The 19,190-nt window shown below is 37.8% G+C and overlaps 1 protein-coding gene across 1 annotated transcript in view; it reads left to right on the top strand.

Moving 5' to 3' along the window:
- The window catches only part of CTNNA3 (catenin alpha 3), a 1,637,417-nt gene that overhangs the window by 827,216 nt on the left and 791,011 nt on the right, over positions 1 to 19,190 (top strand). Inside the window, exon 7 of the mRNA XM_068548855.1 lies at positions 15,336 to 15,416. Within this exon, the coding sequence (XP_068404956.1) occupies positions 15,336 to 15,416 (81 nt within the window). The remainder of the gene's footprint in view (positions 1 to 15,335; positions 15,417 to 19,190) is intronic.

Raw genomic sequence — 19,190 nt, 5'->3', positions numbered from 1 at the left:
GTTCGAGCCCTGGGCTGGGAGGATCCCACATGCCGCGGAGCAACTAGGGCCGTGAGCCACAATTGCTGAGCCTGCGCGTCTGGAGCCTGTGCTCCGCAACAAGAGAGGCCGCGATGGTGAGAGGCCCGCGCACCGCGATGAAGAGTGGCCCCCGCTTGCCGCAACTAGAGAAAGCCCTCGCACAGAAACGAAGACCCAACACAGCCATAAAAAAAAAAAAAAAAAAAAAAAGACAAAAATGTAGTTCCCAGAGGCTCTCATTATTAAAAAAAAAAAAAAAAAAAAAAAAAGTGACTCAGTCCTTTGCCCTCCTAATATTTCCAGTCTATTAATTGGGGGAGATGTACATTAATTAATGACCAAAAAATATTTATAACTACAAGCTGTAATAAGCATCTCTAAGTGTTGTGAGTCTGCGAAGGCTTTCTGGTAGAAACAGCATTGCAACTGAGATCTCAAGGATGAGCGGGAAATACCCACGATCTGAATACAGGAGGTGAGTGTGGGAAGAGAATTCTGAGTTGAGAAAACAGCATGAACAGAGCCCTGTGGAGAGGGAGGGAATGACATGTTTAAGAATCTGGAAAGCTGTAACGGTTGGCACATAAATAGTAAAGAGGTGGCCTGAGACAGAGCTGGAGAGATGGTTAGGCAGAAGCCAAATCACGGCCTTAGGATATAAGACTTTAGGACCTTTAGGATGTAAGGATTTGGGTCCCTGTTAGAAAACTTTTAAAGGGAAACCAGTGATGGGCTTTAAAGTGGGGGATGCGACACGAAGGGAATTTCTAATTATTTCTTTATTTCAAAATCACACTGACTGCGGATTGGAGAATGCATTGGCTCAGAGGCTGGGAGGGTGAAAGTTACAGGTAGACCAGTTAGAGAATGGTAACAGTAGTACAAGCAATAAAGGAGTATGGTAGTGGTGGTGGTTAAGAATGAGTGGATTCCAGCAGTATTAATAAAAGGCCCTGATGAGTATTGGCAGGAGTAGGAGGAGCTGGGGTGGTATCTGCATTTCCAGTGCGTGGCCCTTCATGGCTGGTGATGAAGAGATCCAAGTTTGGGTGGATAGGTCAGGAGTTTTGGACATGAAGACGTTCTTTGGTTCAAATTTTATTAAGACGATAAAATTATTTGGTTAGGCTGACCAATCTTATAACTTAAGGTGAGAATAACATATATTTAATTGTACAATAACTATGGTATATCACAAAATGTGTAAGTTTTCCAGTGGTTCTTTGATATTCAACTCATATCCCTCCGCTCCAAGGATGCAAAGGAATTAACTTATGTTCTGTATGAAATTGTGTCCTTCTTCCATTGCCCGATGGTCCTCTTTTGTGCCTCATACTGCTCTTGTCAAACATATTCTTTGCTGGGGTATTGCTCTTTTGTACATGGGTTCTTTTCAGTTAATATTTGCTAATCTAATAACGTAAGGTATATTTCTAGAAACAAGTGTTTAGCAATATGGGAGAAAAGTGACATAGCAATTAAAACCTCAGGAATCAGACACACCTGTGTCCTAAGTCTGAGTCTATCACCTTGTAGCTCTGTGTTCACGAGGAACAGTTTGCTCCTCTCAGCCTCGGTTTGCTTATGGCAAAAGCAGACCGTAATTACTTAGTAGGGTCATTGAGAGGATTCAATAAAATAATGTCTGTAGATCCAGTGGTTGGTACCTTACAAGTAAACTATTAATATTTGACATTATCATTGTTACATTATTGGTATTATTTAGCCTTTGGTTCTCTTCCATGTACTCTGCAAAATATTGGTCGTGGCTTTACTTGTTAATTCAGAAGTAGTATTTTTGTCTCTTAGCTCTCTTTCTCTTTAACTTGACTATTTCTGGCCTATAGAGTGATGGAGGTGGGGGTAGGGAACATTCTTTTGGGTAGAGACACCTTCTAATTGAGGCACAATGCTTATAAAGAGTCCCCGGTATGCCTTGTGATTGCTGTGTATTAATTTAAATTTTTCTCCTTCACCTCTCCAGCAGCAAATGCTGCCAAGCTAACATTCAGCATCTTGCCCCTACAGAGCACTGATGACTTAAATACGTAGATACTTTCATACCAATAAGCAATAGCTCCCACCCTACTGCTCCTGGTCCCTAAGTGCCCCCTGCCCATGCTGAAGTGCTTGTCAAATATCTTGAACAGCACCAGCCTACCCCCACCCCACATTCATGGTGAACTGCTTCATGCACTTTATCAGCTTAGATCAATACAGAGAACTTTCTATTTCATTACAGTACCAAGAATCCACAAGAATTTTTATCCTTCCATAAGTTCAGTATAAAAAAATTAAAATCTTGGTTAAATGGATTGTATGCTTATATTGTTTTAGCAGGAGTAATAGTAAATTTTCATGAATTTAGATGCCACTAACCTATAAATCTTGGCTTTAGTTTGTTGTCATAAGAACAAAGCATTTAAATAGAGCAAAAATGGTGTTTTATTTATAAAATGGTGGAAGACATTTTTTTCACATACTTGTAACAAGTAACATACTTATTTATAAATTATCCCAGTGAACTAAAAATGTGCTTATTACATGATTCTTACCTATTTAATAAAGTGGCAAAAATATCCTTCAAGTCATAGCCCAGTTTCAACAGTATATATCCGTAGTTATCCTCGATCCACATACTTCCATATCTTTAAAATTGTTGTGTAATCAAGATTCACACTGAATTGACTGACATCTCCGTACAATCAGGTGCAGGAAAGTCAAGTTTTATTCATTTTTTTATGTAGAAGTGTGTGTGAGAGAGTGACCCAGGTAAATTATTTAAGCTCTTTCCTTTAGTGCTTGCTACGGTGGTTCTTTAAATGCAATACTTGTGCTTCTCTGTATTTTTTGTTAACCTGTAATGTTCTTGCTGCACAGTGTTAAATCTGTATTTTATGCCCCATGATTTCCAGCTAGTTCATTTAGTTCCGTTTCCGGAGGTTGATGGAAGGAGGAGTTAATATGCTTGGCTTTCTAATGGGAGACATTGAGAAACATCATGCCTGTCTCGAACGTTACTGGCTCCCTAAGCCACACTGCAAGAAATATTACAGGCAATAGATAGCTTCATTTTCAATTTAGACACCCATTATTTGCTGTTTACAGACCATTCCTAATTCTGCGTCCAGAATTTATGGTTTGTTCTGGCGATTATCATCACAGCAATCTCCTGCAACTCAGCTGTGCTTCATCGGGAGATTTGCACTGCTCTATCAGTCTTCCCTGACGTCTGGAACTGATATATAACACTGCGTCCAAATCACCCCAGCTCAGAGAGGCTTGGTTTATGACTCCCCAGATGTCCGTCTCTACTACTGGGTAGGCCAGTTTGCACAGTCTCAGTGGGGAGGAAAGTTGACCCTTGGGAAAGAGAGCAGTGGTCATTAAATAAATAAAAACCTAACATTTAAGACTCTGAACTCCCCCTGAACCGAAATAGATGATATCATTTATTAAGTTAAATTTACTGAGTTTTGTTCAGGGCTAAATAATAATGAAGCCGAGGTGTTACCTAGTTTTGCCTTGCAAACTTAAGATGAAGAGTGATGTATAAATCTCCTGAAGAGATAGTAAAATAGCGGCAGTAACCGCTTCGGATTCATAAGCACATTTCAAATGGTTATTTTATAGGTTCCCTTTTGAATGTACAGTATCTAGTTTTGCCTCTCAGATATGCGGGCGTTTTCTAGGCTCTGTTTGATAGCATTAATTAAAGCTTACTGAAGGACCTTGAAACCTCTGTGCCTTGATCGTCTGCAGAAGAATCACTCACTAAATCTGCATATTTGAGAAGACGTGGTAGCACAAGTATCTATTACACATGCCATTGGCCAAATGATATTTCATTTCATTTTAAATGTTGCTGATTAGATTGAGAATGAGAATATCTTTTGCCACTAGCGCCTACCTACTTTTGTGCTTTTGCTGTGGCCCGTCACTTGCCCCTCCTCCCTTCCAGGAGAACTAGAGCTAACAAAGCTAGACAAGGGACTGGGCTTGGTCATAAAAGGGCTTCCTGTTCCTTTTTCTCTAAACTAAGGCTGTTCAGCACTTCCCTGAGAATTTACCTTCTGCCATGGAGGAGTGAGAAGGCAGAGAAACAGAGAGAAAAATTCATTCGAGATAGGGCTGTGAATGAGTCTTCCCCAGTTTGTGTATGAAGAAGGCTGCCTGACAGGAGCTGTGTCTTCAGGAGACAAACACAGTCAGCTTATAGCAACCCCTCAGAATAGCAACCAGAAAATAAATACCCCAACCTTACTCTCCTCTCATCTTCCTGTGCCTCCTACTGACCAAACCCACCTGAAGGCAGGGAACAAGGAAACATCTTTATAAAATTTGGGCTTAGAGTGTGATGAAAAATGGTAGTGAGTGGATCTGGAGGGGCAAATGGAAAAAAATCTGGCACCAGTGATTTCACGAGTTCCTTGAAGGTCCCCATTTCACCTGCAATTCACTTGATGTGAGTGATACCTCTCCTGCAGCTGCCTGCTTATTCTTAAATCCAGTCATCGATATAACTTAGCTTTATTTACTGATGGAGGAAATGATCTTGAACAAAAACCAAGTTGACCCCAGACCAGCTTTCTTTGGCAAGAGGTTCACCTCTGGACCACAGAAAATGTTCACACATTAGAATTCAGTCACCTCTTCTGTCTATTCATCAGCAACTAGCCAACCACCTCTTAGCAGGTAGATTTCTCAGGAGAGAGTTTACATTTGCCCACTGAATCTCAGCTGCCAGGGACTCATATTACACTTTCTAAATGGTCCCTTTTAGACTTGTGTGAATGAGGATGTAGGGGGAGGATGGGAATCTCAGATTAGCTTTGTCCATATAAATCCTCTCCTAAAAATCTTCCTCAGTCTCCACACATTTTGACCTTTATACCTTCATTATATATGTGAGGTTAATTATTTCTTTTGAAAATCATTATCTTGGTCTGGTACCTCAGTGTGAAATGCCGTATGTATATTTTAAATGTAATAGAGAGGAATGGAAAATTTCATATACCGGGTAGGGTCTGGGAGTGGGTGCATGGGAGGGACAGAATATTTTCAAGCAGGAGCCATTGGTGCCTTTCAAATTACACCACATGGATTAGTAGTTATTCTGACTGCACATAAATTAGATCTTGTTTACGAGACTTTTTTCTGTTAAAGATATAAGCACAAATCAAATTTCATAAAAAATAATATCTTTTCAATAGGCTAAGCAGACTTGATATAAAAGAATATGCCGATTTATAAGGAAATTTTAATTGTGAAGAAAATTATTACCTGCTAAAATTAATTTTAAAGAAAAAGAATTTTATAGGCTAAGTTTCTTCAAAGTGGAACCTTTCTTTAACTTTCCTCCATGCTGCAGAATCTGAAACTCTTTGAATTACGAGCCTTGAAAGTGCTAATTGAAGACAGCAATGATAGAAAGTATTTACTTTAATCAATAAAAAATAAATCCATTGTACTCTTATTTTATAGTGTTAAAAATAAACATGTCTGAAAGACACAGATTACAATTGATGGTGAAAGTGAAAACAGTAATCAAAATGGTGGAAATCTATGTGGTCTAGATTTCGTATGTACGGGCAATAGAAAAAATTAGACTGTAACTCAAACTCTAAAGCTCACTGTTGGCTGAAGTTTGACATATTGAGTATAATTAAACTATGAAAACCTGGCTTAGGAAACAAAAGGAGTGGAAATTAGACTTAAGAAACTGTAGGAATGACAGACGATAAAATTTTAATGACATCAGTATTGCTCTAATACTCTACCTCCCAAAGCATTGTAGAGACAGAAAAATTACTAAAGAACAGTGGTTCTGTTTAAAAGATGGAAAATAATTTATTTGGTCTGTGTGTATAATGCCATATCATTGCATATTAGACTCTGGTAGTGGTTTTGAATGTCATAAAAAAAAGCTTTTGCGATAAGAACTCAAGGTATAATTGACAACACAAAATATTGCATTCTTCCACTTTCTTACAGCCACTCTTATTTAATATCGCAGTTGTTTTCTTCGTGCATAGGCACTGTCATGAAGCTGGTGTTGGGTCAGGCATCACAAAATCAAAAGGATTTCTAGAATGAGCCATATCTCCTTCTGAAATATGCTAGCAACCCCTGACAATGACTCAATAAAGGGATTTTGGAAATTGAAATGTCAGTGAAGACATAATACACAATTTAACCATTAACTGAAATTAGAGGATTTGTGAACTTTGGCCTAGGTATCTATATTTTGTCTACATTGACTGTCCTGAAGATTATACTATTTTCAAGGGGTCCATGTCCTGTGTAACAAGATCTACAATCTTTTAGATGAAAATAGGCAAATCTTTTTCAGATAGATCTCTATCATGTTTCATATGTTAATTCATTCATCACTTCAATCATTTTTTTTTTCATTCACATCAATAAACACTGAGCATCTATTATGGCCAAGCACTGGAAATACAGCAGTGAATAAAATAGTTTCTGCTCTTTACCCTCAGTGGTCTAACAGACAATTATTTTTATTGCTAATAATAAATACAATTTATTAAATGTCAGTTATAAGACAGTTACGGCCCTACATGTTTTATGTACATTATCTTATTTAATTCTCACAACAACCCCTAAAGCAAGTATTGTCATCCTTATTCTATAGATGAGGAGACTGAAGCTTAGCTTACATAGCTGGTATTTGGTCACCTTGTTAATAAGTCTTGGAACTAAGGTCTGAAGAATATCTATCTGATTCCACTATTATACCAACTTTTAAAAGCAGTTTAACACAAATGCTATTTTAAATGCAATGCAATTGATATAAAAAGTCCTGAACAAGCTGAGAAAATAGGTCCAGTTTCAAAAGCAGAGAAATTATTTCAATCTGTTTATATGTCAGCAGCACAATTAACTGATTTAGTCACTTTTGATGGTGAGATTAAGCAGATTTCTTATTTCATTGTTTTAAACCATTAATTCCCAAAGCTTTATATTTATTTAAACAGTTAGAAACAAAACACATGCCCATACACACACAACCTGTGAGACTGACAGAAGGTTTTCTGTTATTCTGCTATGTCAAATAAAAATGTCATATTACCATTAAATAACCAAGCCATCACTTTATAAAAGAAATGACAAAAATTTTAACATAAAAGATGGAAATATGGTTAAATACCTTGATTATCTGTATTTTGTATTTTCACTGCATGAACCTGAGACATGCATTTAGGTACCTTTAATGTACACAGTATCCTTGGTTTCTACTCTGAACCTAAGTAAAACCTTCGATTTTGAACATTCTCCTTCTATTTAATAGTAACCGTAGTGTGATTTATAGGAATAGTCACTGACCTAGGAGCTGGCAAGATCTGAAACCCATTAGAGCAGGGATCACAGCAAATTTAGGTTAATGCTGAATCACTGAAATTAATAATCTCTATCTTTTCAATTTCTTTTTATTAAGAACAGTGTCAGTTCCAGAGTTTGCTGGGCTTGAGTGGAGGACAGTAAACTCTAGCAGCAAGAGAGGAAAAATGGGAAGCAGGGATTGAGACAAGTTATCACAAAACAGCTTGAAGTGAGAACAGTGAGTGAAAGGGCCAGTGATTAAGTATCAGGCTACTCCTGACTCGTTCAGTCACTTCCACTTCCAGTCACTTTCAAAGTTACCTGTTGGTCACTGGAGTGGATCTTAGCCTCTGCGCTTGCACATATGTATGACTGATTTTCCATGGCAACATCGTTAAAGGAGAAGGCCATGGTTTATATCCATCTCTGAGATTCAGAGGAGGTGAGGAACATCACCAGTAAAACAATTTGAATGTTATTGCAGTGCAAACCCACAAATGTTTCTGTCATGCTTGGGGTATATCTGCTGAAATCATGGGATCTGGCATAGGCATCTCTGGTCTGAGAACACATGCACCAGACTGCAGTGTCATGTTCTCAGTGCTTGACTAGACACTTACTAGACTATATATCAACAGAGAACTCTAGCACCTCTTGTTCTAAGAGCTGGGAGGGACTCTGGAGATCATTTAGTCTCATGGCCTTCTTTTACAGATGCGAAGAATAAGGACAAGAGGGGGGGATTCAACTTAGTTAAGGTCACACAGGTTGCTTATTTCAAAACTCCCGTTTTCTGATCCACATATTAGTTTCATCCTCACACCAAGTTTATGTTGTACCTTCTTGTAAGGAGTAATGGTAATAGTCTTTGAACAAAAACACTGATTGAATAAAATATTTGACAGCTAACAGGATGATTGTTAATTACTTTTTTAAAAAGATAAATAATAATTTTTATTAATAAAACTATTTGATTATTATTTACTATAATAAAAATGTGGTTAACCATTTTTCCATCTATGTATTTCATCCACAGCCATTAACTGAGTGCCAAACACTGAGTAGATACTAGGATTACAGACTTGGCAATTTAAAAGATGAGTCAGAGTGTAAATAAAAGATGACAAGAAGTTTCACAGGTACTATAATTAAAATATGTGGAGAAATTAGTGGAAAAACAGATGAGAGGGGTTTTTATTTTTATGTCTTATTTTTTTTTATTGTTCAGTTTAGATTGAGGAGAGTCAGAAAAGATGACTTAGGCGCTTGGACTGAGTTTGAGTTATGAATTAAGAAATTTCCTGTTGAAAGAGAACTGATGAGGGCATTCCAAGATAAAGGTTTAGTGTTTTGAAAAGCTTAGGGAAATCAGCTGGCTGGTGTAGTTGAGGAAATGCAAGTGTTAGTAACAATGGTGCCATTCTTGATAAGTACAGTAATAACTGCTGACATGTCTTGAGCCCTCACTATTTGCTATAACTTGTACATCCTTCATCTCTTTATTCCTTAGAGTAACCCTATGATATAATTGCTATATTATCTTCATTTTATTGGTAAGGAAACTAAAAATTTGAGAGATTAATTGTCCAAGGACACAAAGCCATCAAGCCACAGATTCAAACAATTTTAACTGACTCCACAAAATTCTATGCTACTCTGCTCATTATTTTTAAGATATAAATTTATATAAAACATTAATTTGGGTTTAAGTTACTGCTCATTCAAGTATGGTAGATAAAGTATGAGATTAGACTCAGTTCAGTTTGATCCTACCACTTACTGTGTTTCCTCCTGGGGTAAGTATTTAAACTTACTGAGCTTCAGTGTCTTCATGCGCAAATGTGTGAAGAGTTATGGCGAATGGCATTTGAGAAGACACATGTAAAATACTTAGCTGTGGCAGACATTTGACAAAGTTGGTTCCCACTCACTTCCAGTTCCACCCCAGCAGGCAGCTACTTGGGGTGGCATTGTACTTTCCCAAACGATATGAAAGGTCAAGACACTTGAAATCTTCAACCTATTTCCCTTGATAGCTAAGTCATTCTGTTCTTATAAAGTTATTTTTAAAAACCTTATTTCAAATCTCAGAGTTAATTTTTTGTTTGTTTTAATTTCATTTTCATAGCACAAACCTTGCTTCAGAAAGATTTTTTAGGACACCATGTTAAGAAGTTTTCCTGACATGCCACTCAGTACAGTGGCGGTTTAGAAGCTAATTCATTTTTCATTGATGTTCGTCTATTTGTATGTCTTTCATGCCCGAAAAATGTGGACTAGAATCTGTGCCTCTGCTATGTGTTAAACATAAAATATTTTTAAAGCTATTTCTGTAGAGAGGAACTAATTTAAGGGCATCATCATTCATATTTGCCGTGAAATAAAGATTTCCCATTTAAAGGGAAATGTGTCATTTTAAAAGGTTGAATAAAATGGCACACAGTTAAAAAACAAAAACAAAAAGAAAACATAACAAAATAACCACAAAAACATTTTTTTCTTGCTTTTTAAACTCCATACAGAGCTCCTCTCTGCACTGATAACATTTTCTTTTGACTGTGAATTAGATAAATTTCATTTGCTTTAAACCTCATGCCTTAGTATTTGAGACTTACTAGTTTTTGTAAGGTCAGCATCGTGGCCTTCCTAGTTCAGAAGTCTTCTTTTATTTGTACCAATGCAGATTTATATTATGCATGCATGTTTCCAACACATTTTTAACAGCTGTTTATGCAAGATATTGCACAATAAAAGTAACAGATTATTCTATAATTTTTAAAAGAGAACATGACCCTTTCACAGAGTATGAGTTAGAAATATAGGAACAATTTGGGGCAAACCTTCATTTTATGGGTGTGAAAAATAAGGTTTAGAAATGTTATGAGATTTGCCAAAGATTTGCCAAAGATTATCCAACCTTTCTTTCCTCTATTTATTCAACAAATAACTTCTGAGCTCCTACTATGTGCAAAGCACTGTGCTGGATGCTATGAGGGATAAATTACATGTGCAAAGTTTCTCTCCCTCAAGGACTGTAAAGTCTAGTGAGAGAGATTGTTCTCTCTTCTTCACTTGCCAGCATCTGCCGGTGTCATCCTACCCAGATTACTCATTCAGAGTCCTTAAGTCTATTATCTTCATCCTGACTGATGCTGAAAACTCAGCCTCTGTGCACCAGTGCTGAATCGAATCTTAGAGACAGAGTTTTGGGTGGAGTAGAAAAGAATAGCTTTATTGCTTTGCCAGGCAAAGGGGGCCACAGTGGGTTCGTGCCTCTCAAAACCGTGTGTCCCAACCCGGAGGGATTTGGTGAGGAGGTTTATAGCAATGGTTCAAGGGCAGAGTTGCTGATAAGGATCAGGGTGTGTGCAGGGCCTGCACTCCTTTAATCTGGCCTCACATGGTCTCCTAATGAGCTTCTCTGGTTCCTTTAATCTGGCCTCAGGTGGCCTCCTGATGAGTTTCTCTAGGTTATCAAACTGTGACCTTCTCTATGGAACCTCTTCCCTTTAGTAGGGGTTTTAGTTCTGCAGAAGAGCTGAAAGATATTGTTATGTGTATCCCTTGAGAGGGAACCAGGACCCAGCCCCAAGGCTGCACTATTGTTTCTTGACTGCTCCTCCCTTGTCTCCACAATCGCATCCCTTCCCTGATTAGCAACTGTTTGAATCTGCCCTTGGGAAATCAGGGAAGCTCATGGAGGCTGGAATCTATTCCCTACAAACAAGAAACAGGAGACACAGAAAGGCTTCCATGCCCCGGAACCCCACAGGGTCCTGCTTGGTTTCATGACTGCCATTGCATGAATTTTCACACTTTTCATCTCTCCTGTGGGCTGTTGCTGGAACTGTCTAACTTTTTGGCATGTCTCTGTTCTTAATCTCCTCAAATACATTGTGCAGACTCTAGCCAGACTGATGTGTTTGAAATAAAGATCTGTCTGTCACTCACCTGTTGTGAGTTCCCAAGTTGTGATTGTATAGCCTAGAAAATAAAAGATCCATTAAGGTATCTCATTAATGTTTGATGAGTAAATATGGGAGTAGATCCTGTGGGGCCTTGAACACTATGATCAAGAGTTTGTTCTTAATTCCATTAGCAGTGGGAATAGAGTGAAGATTTTTAGAACAAAAAAGGGACAGAATTAGATCTCAATTTTCTTTACTAAACATCTTGAGGGTTGGGATTTTGTTTGTTTCTTGCTCATTATTTTATTCTCAAATAAAAGGTGACTTATGTAAAAGTAGGAACTCATTATCCATTTGAATAAACAAAGATATGTTTTAGAACAGTGCTGTTTAATACATCTTTCTGAGATAAGTATTCTGTATCTGTGCTGTACAGTACAGTAGCCACTAGACACATGTGGCGATTGCTCACTTTAAATTAAGAAACTGAGGAATTGAATTTTTAATGCTATTTAATTTTAATTAATTTACGTTTAAATTTGAATAGCCACATATGACTGGTAGCTATCATATTGGACAGCCCAGTATTAGAAAGTTCTCCAGCAGGGTCCCAACAGGAAACAGATGGAACACTCAAATTCAGATAACTCAAGAAGAGTTTATTTATAAAGTGACTTTTTCCAAACGTGTGGGCAGCTTTAGGGAACCACATGAGAGAGTGCCGTTAACTGTGATAGTTATATGGGAGCAATGGTGAGGCAGAATTCATGGAAAGACTCATAGTTAAGATTATAAGTCTGGATCACATTGGGACAGTTTTTTTTTTTTTTTTTTTTTTTTTTATTTATTTATGGCTGTGTTGGGTCTTCGTTTCTGTGCAAGGGCTTTCTCCAGTTGTGGCAAGCGGGGGCCACTCTTCGTCGCGGTGCGCGGGCCTCTCACTATCGCGGCCTCTCTTGTTGCGGAGCACAGGCTCCAGACGCACAGGCTCAGTAGGGACAGTTTTTATAATATTCAATAATAATTTTAATGAGATTTCATTGAATGAAGTCTATACTCAGAACTGTTCTTTTCAATATAGCTTTTCCTGGCAGTTTATTTACTGATGAAGAATGTGATTGCTTTCCCTATACAGTGCTGATCTGTACCGTGTTTTCTGAGTTTTTTTGCCCCCGCCCTTTACTGTAAGTGGTACCTTTTCCATTAGCAGGGCTATGCTGACCTAATGATGGCTTCTGTTAAGGCTTCCTTTGAGGAGCATCTTCTCTTCTGAGCAAATGTAGGCAGGCTCTGACTGTTATCTGTGGTTATGTTTTAATATCCTACCCTTTTTGCCCCTTACCTCAGCACACAGAATTCACCTTCAGTCCTAGCTCATTGCTTGATGATTTGTTAAGGCTTTGAAAACAGAAGGAATGAGGGCTTTTAAGCAGGATGGGGCTATTTCTCCTTGCTTTATTTATTTTTATGCCGTGCAAAAGTAATAAAAAGGCATAAAATGGCTTGACTGAGCCAAATACATCTGGATAAATAGAGCAAGGACCCAGTAAAAATCTGGGGGTGAAAAAAAAAGAAAGGTGGGGGAGGGAGGCGGAGAGGCAGGCAAGAGAGAAGGGAAAACTGTATACTTCTTGCAATGAGAGTGACTTTCTTTTATTACCTGGAGAACAAAATGTCTTTGACCCAATGAAACCTTTTAAACTAAGGTGAAGCTCTGCGTAGAAATTAGGAAATCATCTTTATAGTCCTTATTTAATCTCTTCATGCTGTCACCCCCTGTCATCCTTTATTAAAGTTTTCTATGCCATTGCTGTTAGCTCCGCGAAGGTTGACATCTTTTAGTTGTTCTGAAGAATCACATCACAGAAACTATTGAGTTTTTACGACCAGCTCAACAGAAGTCTTTCATATTATTCCTGATGCTTTGTGTGTGTTGGGGGTGGGAAGTGTCTCTTTGTCTGTCCTACTCCTGCCTCCTTTTGACTGTCTCTGCTTTTGTGAAGTGGAAAGAGACAACCAAGAGCTACCACTGCCTTAAACTGGAGAATAAGGGATAGATTCTTTAGGTAAAATGAGAACCTGTCTTACAGCCCGTTGTGTATCGGTGGCAATCCCAGTAATTGCTACCATTGCTTTATTCCTCTGACATTCAGAATTTTATTTCTCTCTCCTATTCCTCCCTTCCTCTTCTCCCCACTTCCTTCACTAGACACAGTCTCCATCATGCACATGTTGCACACTCACTCTCAAAAAGAAAATGTGGTAAAGGACTTAATAGCCCTCTACTGTGTTTCCCCTTAGGAGGTATCTGGAGATGCGTGGGGTCAATTTTTGTCTCTCATAGTGCCTGGGCATTGTTATTGGAATTTAGTAGACAGGGGTCCCTGGATGCCACACATCTTGCAGTGTACAGAATGGGCTCAGATGATGGTGACTTTCCAATCATAAATATCATTAATGCTACTGCTGAGAAAAACTAAGTCTAACTGAAGTTTAGGTGGGTACCAACAACCTCAGCTAGTAGAGGATTTAGCTGTGCCTTGAGCAGATGCTAAAATCTCTTCCAGAATCTAGTAGGTTCTTAATAAAACTATGTTGTGTTTTGAATCAAGTTGTTCACTTATAAACTAGTCAACACTATTTAATAAGTTCTATACACGTTACTTTCAGGAATAAAAAAAATTAAGATATACTTGCCAACATCAAGATTTTAACAATATCGTAAAGGCGATGAACATGTACAGAAACTCAATGAGCACTTTAGGAAATTTTCAAAATGCTATTGGAAAAGGAGAGGTGAGGGTTTACTTTTGAGCAGAGTTGTTGGGGGTAACTCTGCGTGGAAACCATTGAGAAACAGGTAGGATTTTAATAGGGAGTTATTTTGGGAGACACTTGCTGTAGTCAGAGGTACATTATATGTAAGAACTTGGGAGAAGAGATAGAAATGTATAGAAATATTGTTACTGTAAAGGATAGTACTTGAGAAGATGTGGCAGAAGATAGGACTAAAAACAGAGATTAGGATAGAGAATAGATGGTCTTGAATTTCTTTTAAAGGAGTCTTTCCACTTGAAGGTATGGATTTATGTGTGAGTTTAGCCATTGGGAGTAGTGTATGGCATGCTGCCTAATGGTCTATACTTTATTTCAATGTCCCTCTTCATAGGGTCCATACTATAAACTCCCTCAGGTATCAGCTGCTTAAAACTTGCCTTCCTGATTTTCAAGTTCTCCTCTAAAGAGCTCTTTCAGTTTATTATTTTAAATGGTAGCAATATTCCTAGAGGTGAATCACATAATGATTTTTTTCAATCTCTTTTATATAAGATATCACTGAAAAAGTATGATTAGATTCAATTCGGTTGTCTCCCACAAAAGTAATATGTAGAAAATACCAACCAAGGTGACTCTCAGTGTGATTAATAGCCTAAAGATTTAGGTTAAGGATATAACAGAGAGAACTGTTCTGCTTAAAGGTGCTGCACAAATTATCTCAAAGAGCCAAAAACAGCGTCCAGTTTTTACTTGAAACAATTTGTTCTTGGAATATTGTCAGCTAAAATTGTGGTCAACTTTTGCAAATTGTATGAATTTGCACTGCATATTTTATTTAGTGTTAGCAAAACTCCAATATGGCTCTGCATAACTTACACAATACACCATGAAAATGACTTCAGAAACTCCCACAGAAGTTGACAAATTGGGCATCTAATGCTTTTAAGCTAATTGCATGCTTAGTGGTTAAAGAGTCGACTTGTAAAGAGTGAAGATCAGGGTTTCTTGGAGATAATGCTCTGCCTACTGCCATACTGAATGCAGCCCAGCACTATATCAGAAATATTACAGAAGCTTAAAGAAGAAAATGATGTGAACTTTAATCAACATTTGACTTACTCGTAAGTGAAGTACTCATGAATCATATGCAATATCATAGCAGTTTTGAGACCTATTCTTGAATTTTCAAGCTGTTATTTTCAGGAAATTTAGAAAGCAAATTGCTAAGTGATAAAGAGTAATTTGATACCATTGCTTATGCCACTTTTTTGTTCTCCCTTGCAGACTGGAAAAAAGGAAAGGAGTAATACCTTGAATATTGCAATAGAAAACATGTGCAAGAAGACAAGAGACCTTCGCAGACAGGTGAGTGAGAAGAGAAACGCGGAGACAAACAGCAAGCAAAAGGAATCTTTTTTTCTTCTTTTTAAATTAATTTAGAACACAAAACAAGAACAATAAATATATACTTTCCACATTTACATACCTCAACTGTTTTTGTGGCAAACGTAAAATAGAAGAAAGTGACTTAATATTAGGAAGAGTTACATTCAAATGCTGGCCCTGCCATCATCATCTGTGTGATCTCAGGAACAGATTTCACCTTTCTGAACCTCTCTGAACCTATAAAATGGAATTAATAATACATGATAGGGCTGAAATGCCTCTGAGTGCCTGGTACATAGCAAATTTTTAGAGAATGTTGGTAAATTGATTCTATTACATTAAAAACTGAGTTTATTATCCACATGCTGAGAACAAACAGTTAGCAATTAAGAGACCCTACCAATTTCCCCTTCTAACTCTTTTCAGGATGCTTCAAAAATTAGTTTCTGTTTAAGTTAAGGCTACTTTTAACCTTAGGTCATCAGGAACATAGGATTAGAAAGGATTTCATTAAATAATCTAGAAGTCTAGTGTTATGCCACAAGTTCAAATTTTTTCCTCCAGAAATATGAAGATTGAGCTATTTTCAAAGAACTTTGCTTTCCATTCCTTTCCACTATTTAATAACCGGAGTTCTTTTTCATGTACAGCTTTAACTTGGTCACTATTAACACATAAAAGTGGGGCAAAAACTTTTCAACCATAAACTATTAATGCAATATATTATTGTAGTTTAATGGGAAGATTTAGCAAAATGGCCTGAGCAATGTTTTAATTCAGAAGTAGATTTGGAAGTGGAATAAATAGGGATCCCCAGCCAGGTAATATTAGTTGTGTAAAAGCACAATTTTGAAGGCTGGGAAAATTCCAGTTTCTCAACTTTATGGCCTTAATGGGAATTCTCTTTCTACTGTCAGCACTTAAAATCATGGAATGTAAGAGTTGGAAGGCACTTAGCACAACCTGTCTCATGATGCAGATGAGAAAGCAGGTTAGTGTAGTGAGGTGACCCACCTAAGGAGGAAGGGGACTGAACCTACACCCAGTCATAACCTACACCCACTTCAGGAACTCTCACCCTCAGGACTGTCCTCCCTGTTAGTTGTACGACTTTCATTCTCTACCTCCTTCAGTATTTCTACCCCATCTGCTCCTCCCAAGACTTGGAAAAGTTGTTACTATGAGCTCTTAACAACTGTGTCTTTCATTCTGGTCTCATCCCTCTAGATTTCCTTCAACAAAGTTATGCACAAAGACCTGATGTACATTTATACCTCCAATGCTTTTGGAATCATTATTTTTCTTAAAAAAAAGTTAAAATAAAGCAATCCTTTGTGTGTAGGATTACCAGATTTAGCAAATCAAAGTACAGGATGACCAGTTAAATTTGAATTTCAGATTAACGGCAAACAAATATTGCATGGGAACATAATTATGTATAAAAAATAGTTGCGTTGATCTGAAATTCAAATTTAACCAAGAATCTTGTATTTCATCTTGCAATCTTACTCTGATTTCCACCTCACATCATCAGTGAGACAGAGAAACAGCAAGGGGATTACTAATACTTTTCTTCATAGTGAGAGGATGTTTCTAGCTCCTAGAGAACTACTGAGTTCCAGAGTTATGAAAATTCCCTGTGGTTTCACAGGTCACATCTTCATTTTTTTGGTTAAGTATTGCTGCTTAACAAACCACCATAAACAATAGCAACCATTTTACTGTTTCATGATTCCATGGGTTGGCTGGGGTGCTGGTGGGGCTGTTAGGGGGTCCATTTCTGTAGTATTTTCACTTGTGGTCTCGCAGGTAGTGGTAGTTCAAATGGTGTCTGGGTTCAGGGCTTGGTATTTGAGGCCTCAGTTCTTCTTCTTTTTCTCTCTCTCCACGTGGTGTCTAATCCCCTAAGGCCCCCATTCATGTGGCTTTTCTCTCTATCAGGGGAGCCTGGATTTCTTACATGTTGGTTCAAGGCTCCAAGAAAGGAGAGATGGAAGTTGACAGGCTTTCTTAATGCCTGAGCTCCAAAGTCACTAGGATGTTTTTGCCTCTGCATTCTATAGATCAGAATACTACAAACCCTGCTCCAGGTCTACAGGACAAAGTAAAAGCACTATCTCTTATGGGAAAAGTGGCATGTGTCTATCGGAAGATGGGATTGTTAGGAGCTGTCTTTGGAGACATCCATGGTCTTCCGTGTGAGTTGAGGTAGTTGCTATGATTTGTTCTCAGTATCCTCACTTGCCTTCCCAAGAACTTCATTTTCCATCCCGATGTTTATGCTTGTGGCAATAATACAAACTAGTTTAAACAACATGAGTCATCTCCACCTCTTCTTGCAAAATTTATTAAGCAGTTTGTTTTAAGCACCCTCTATATACTGTACTTTTAACACAGGAAGGAGAAAGTCCCTATCCGTACAGTGTTTTTTGTTGGAATATTTAATGTTCTTTTCTTGTTCTAGATCTGTGTTTGTTTGTTTGTTTTTAGTAGGAAAACAAACAAACAAAGCCTATCTCCCTGCTCATTCATCTTAATTCCTTTGCTTACCCATGGCTTGTCCATTGGCAACACAGAAGCATTTTAGCTCAGAGAATCAATGGACTTCATCTGTGAGGAATGAGATAGATTTCTTAAACATAGCTGGGAAGAAGCAAATTATACATTTTGGGGTAATAACATGAATGTCCTACAGGTGATTTACTGTTTTTTTGTTTCAAATAAACAAATTGTCTTTTCTTGCTCTGTGACTTCATTGCCTGTTGCACTAGAGAGCAAAGACAAAAGTCCTTGGCATTGTGTTTCAGAATTTCTATAATTTGGCACCAACTTAATCCTCATAATTTTTTTTTTTATTTTGCTATAAACTTTATTTTTTAATTTAATTTTTTTTTACATCTTTATTGGAGTATAATTGCTTTACAATTGTGTCTTAGTTTCTGCTTTATAACAAAGTTAATCTGCTATACATATACATATATCCCCATATCTCCTCCCTCTTGCATCTCCCTCCCACCCTCCCTATCCCACCCCTCTAGGTGGTCACATGACCTCCCTGTGCTACGCGGCTGCTTCCCACTAGCTATCTATTTTACATTTGGTAGTGTATATATGTCAATGCTACTCTCTCACTTCATCCCAGCTTACCCTCCCCCCCTCCCCGTGTCCTCAAGTCCATTCTCTACGTCTGAGTCTTTATTCCTGTCCTGCCCCTAGGTTCTTCAGAACCATTTTTTTTTTTATTTTAGATTCCATATATATGTGTTAGCATATGATATTTTTCTCTTTCTGACTTACTTCACTCTGTATGACAGGTTCTAGGTCCCTCCATCTCACTACAAATAACTCAATTTCATTTCTTTTTAGGGCTGAGTTATATTCCACTGTATATATGTGCCACATCTTCTTTATCCATTCATCTGTCGATGGACACTTAGGTTGCTTCCATGTCCTGGCTATTGTAAATAGAGCTGCAGTGAGCATTGCAGTACATGACTCTTTTTGAATTATGGTTTTCTCAGGGTATATACCCAGCAGTGGGATTGCTGGGTCATATGGTAGTTCTATTTGTAGTTTTTTAAGGAACCTCCATACTGTTCTCCATAGTGACTGTATCAATTTACATTCCCACCAACAGTGCAAGAGGATTCCCTTTTCTCCATACCTTCTCCAACATTTATTGTTTGTAGAGTTTTTGATGATGGCCATTCTGACTGGTGTGAGGTGATACCTCATTGTAGTTTTGATTTGCAT

The sequence above is a fragment of the Eschrichtius robustus genome, chromosome 7 (assembly GCF_028021215.1).
Source record: "Eschrichtius robustus isolate mEscRob2 chromosome 7, mEscRob2.pri, whole genome shotgun sequence".
In the NCBI taxonomy this organism is placed as follows: domain Eukaryota; kingdom Metazoa; phylum Chordata; class Mammalia; order Artiodactyla; family Eschrichtiidae; genus Eschrichtius; species Eschrichtius robustus.
This window is presented reverse-complemented; position numbering and strand designations above follow the sequence as displayed.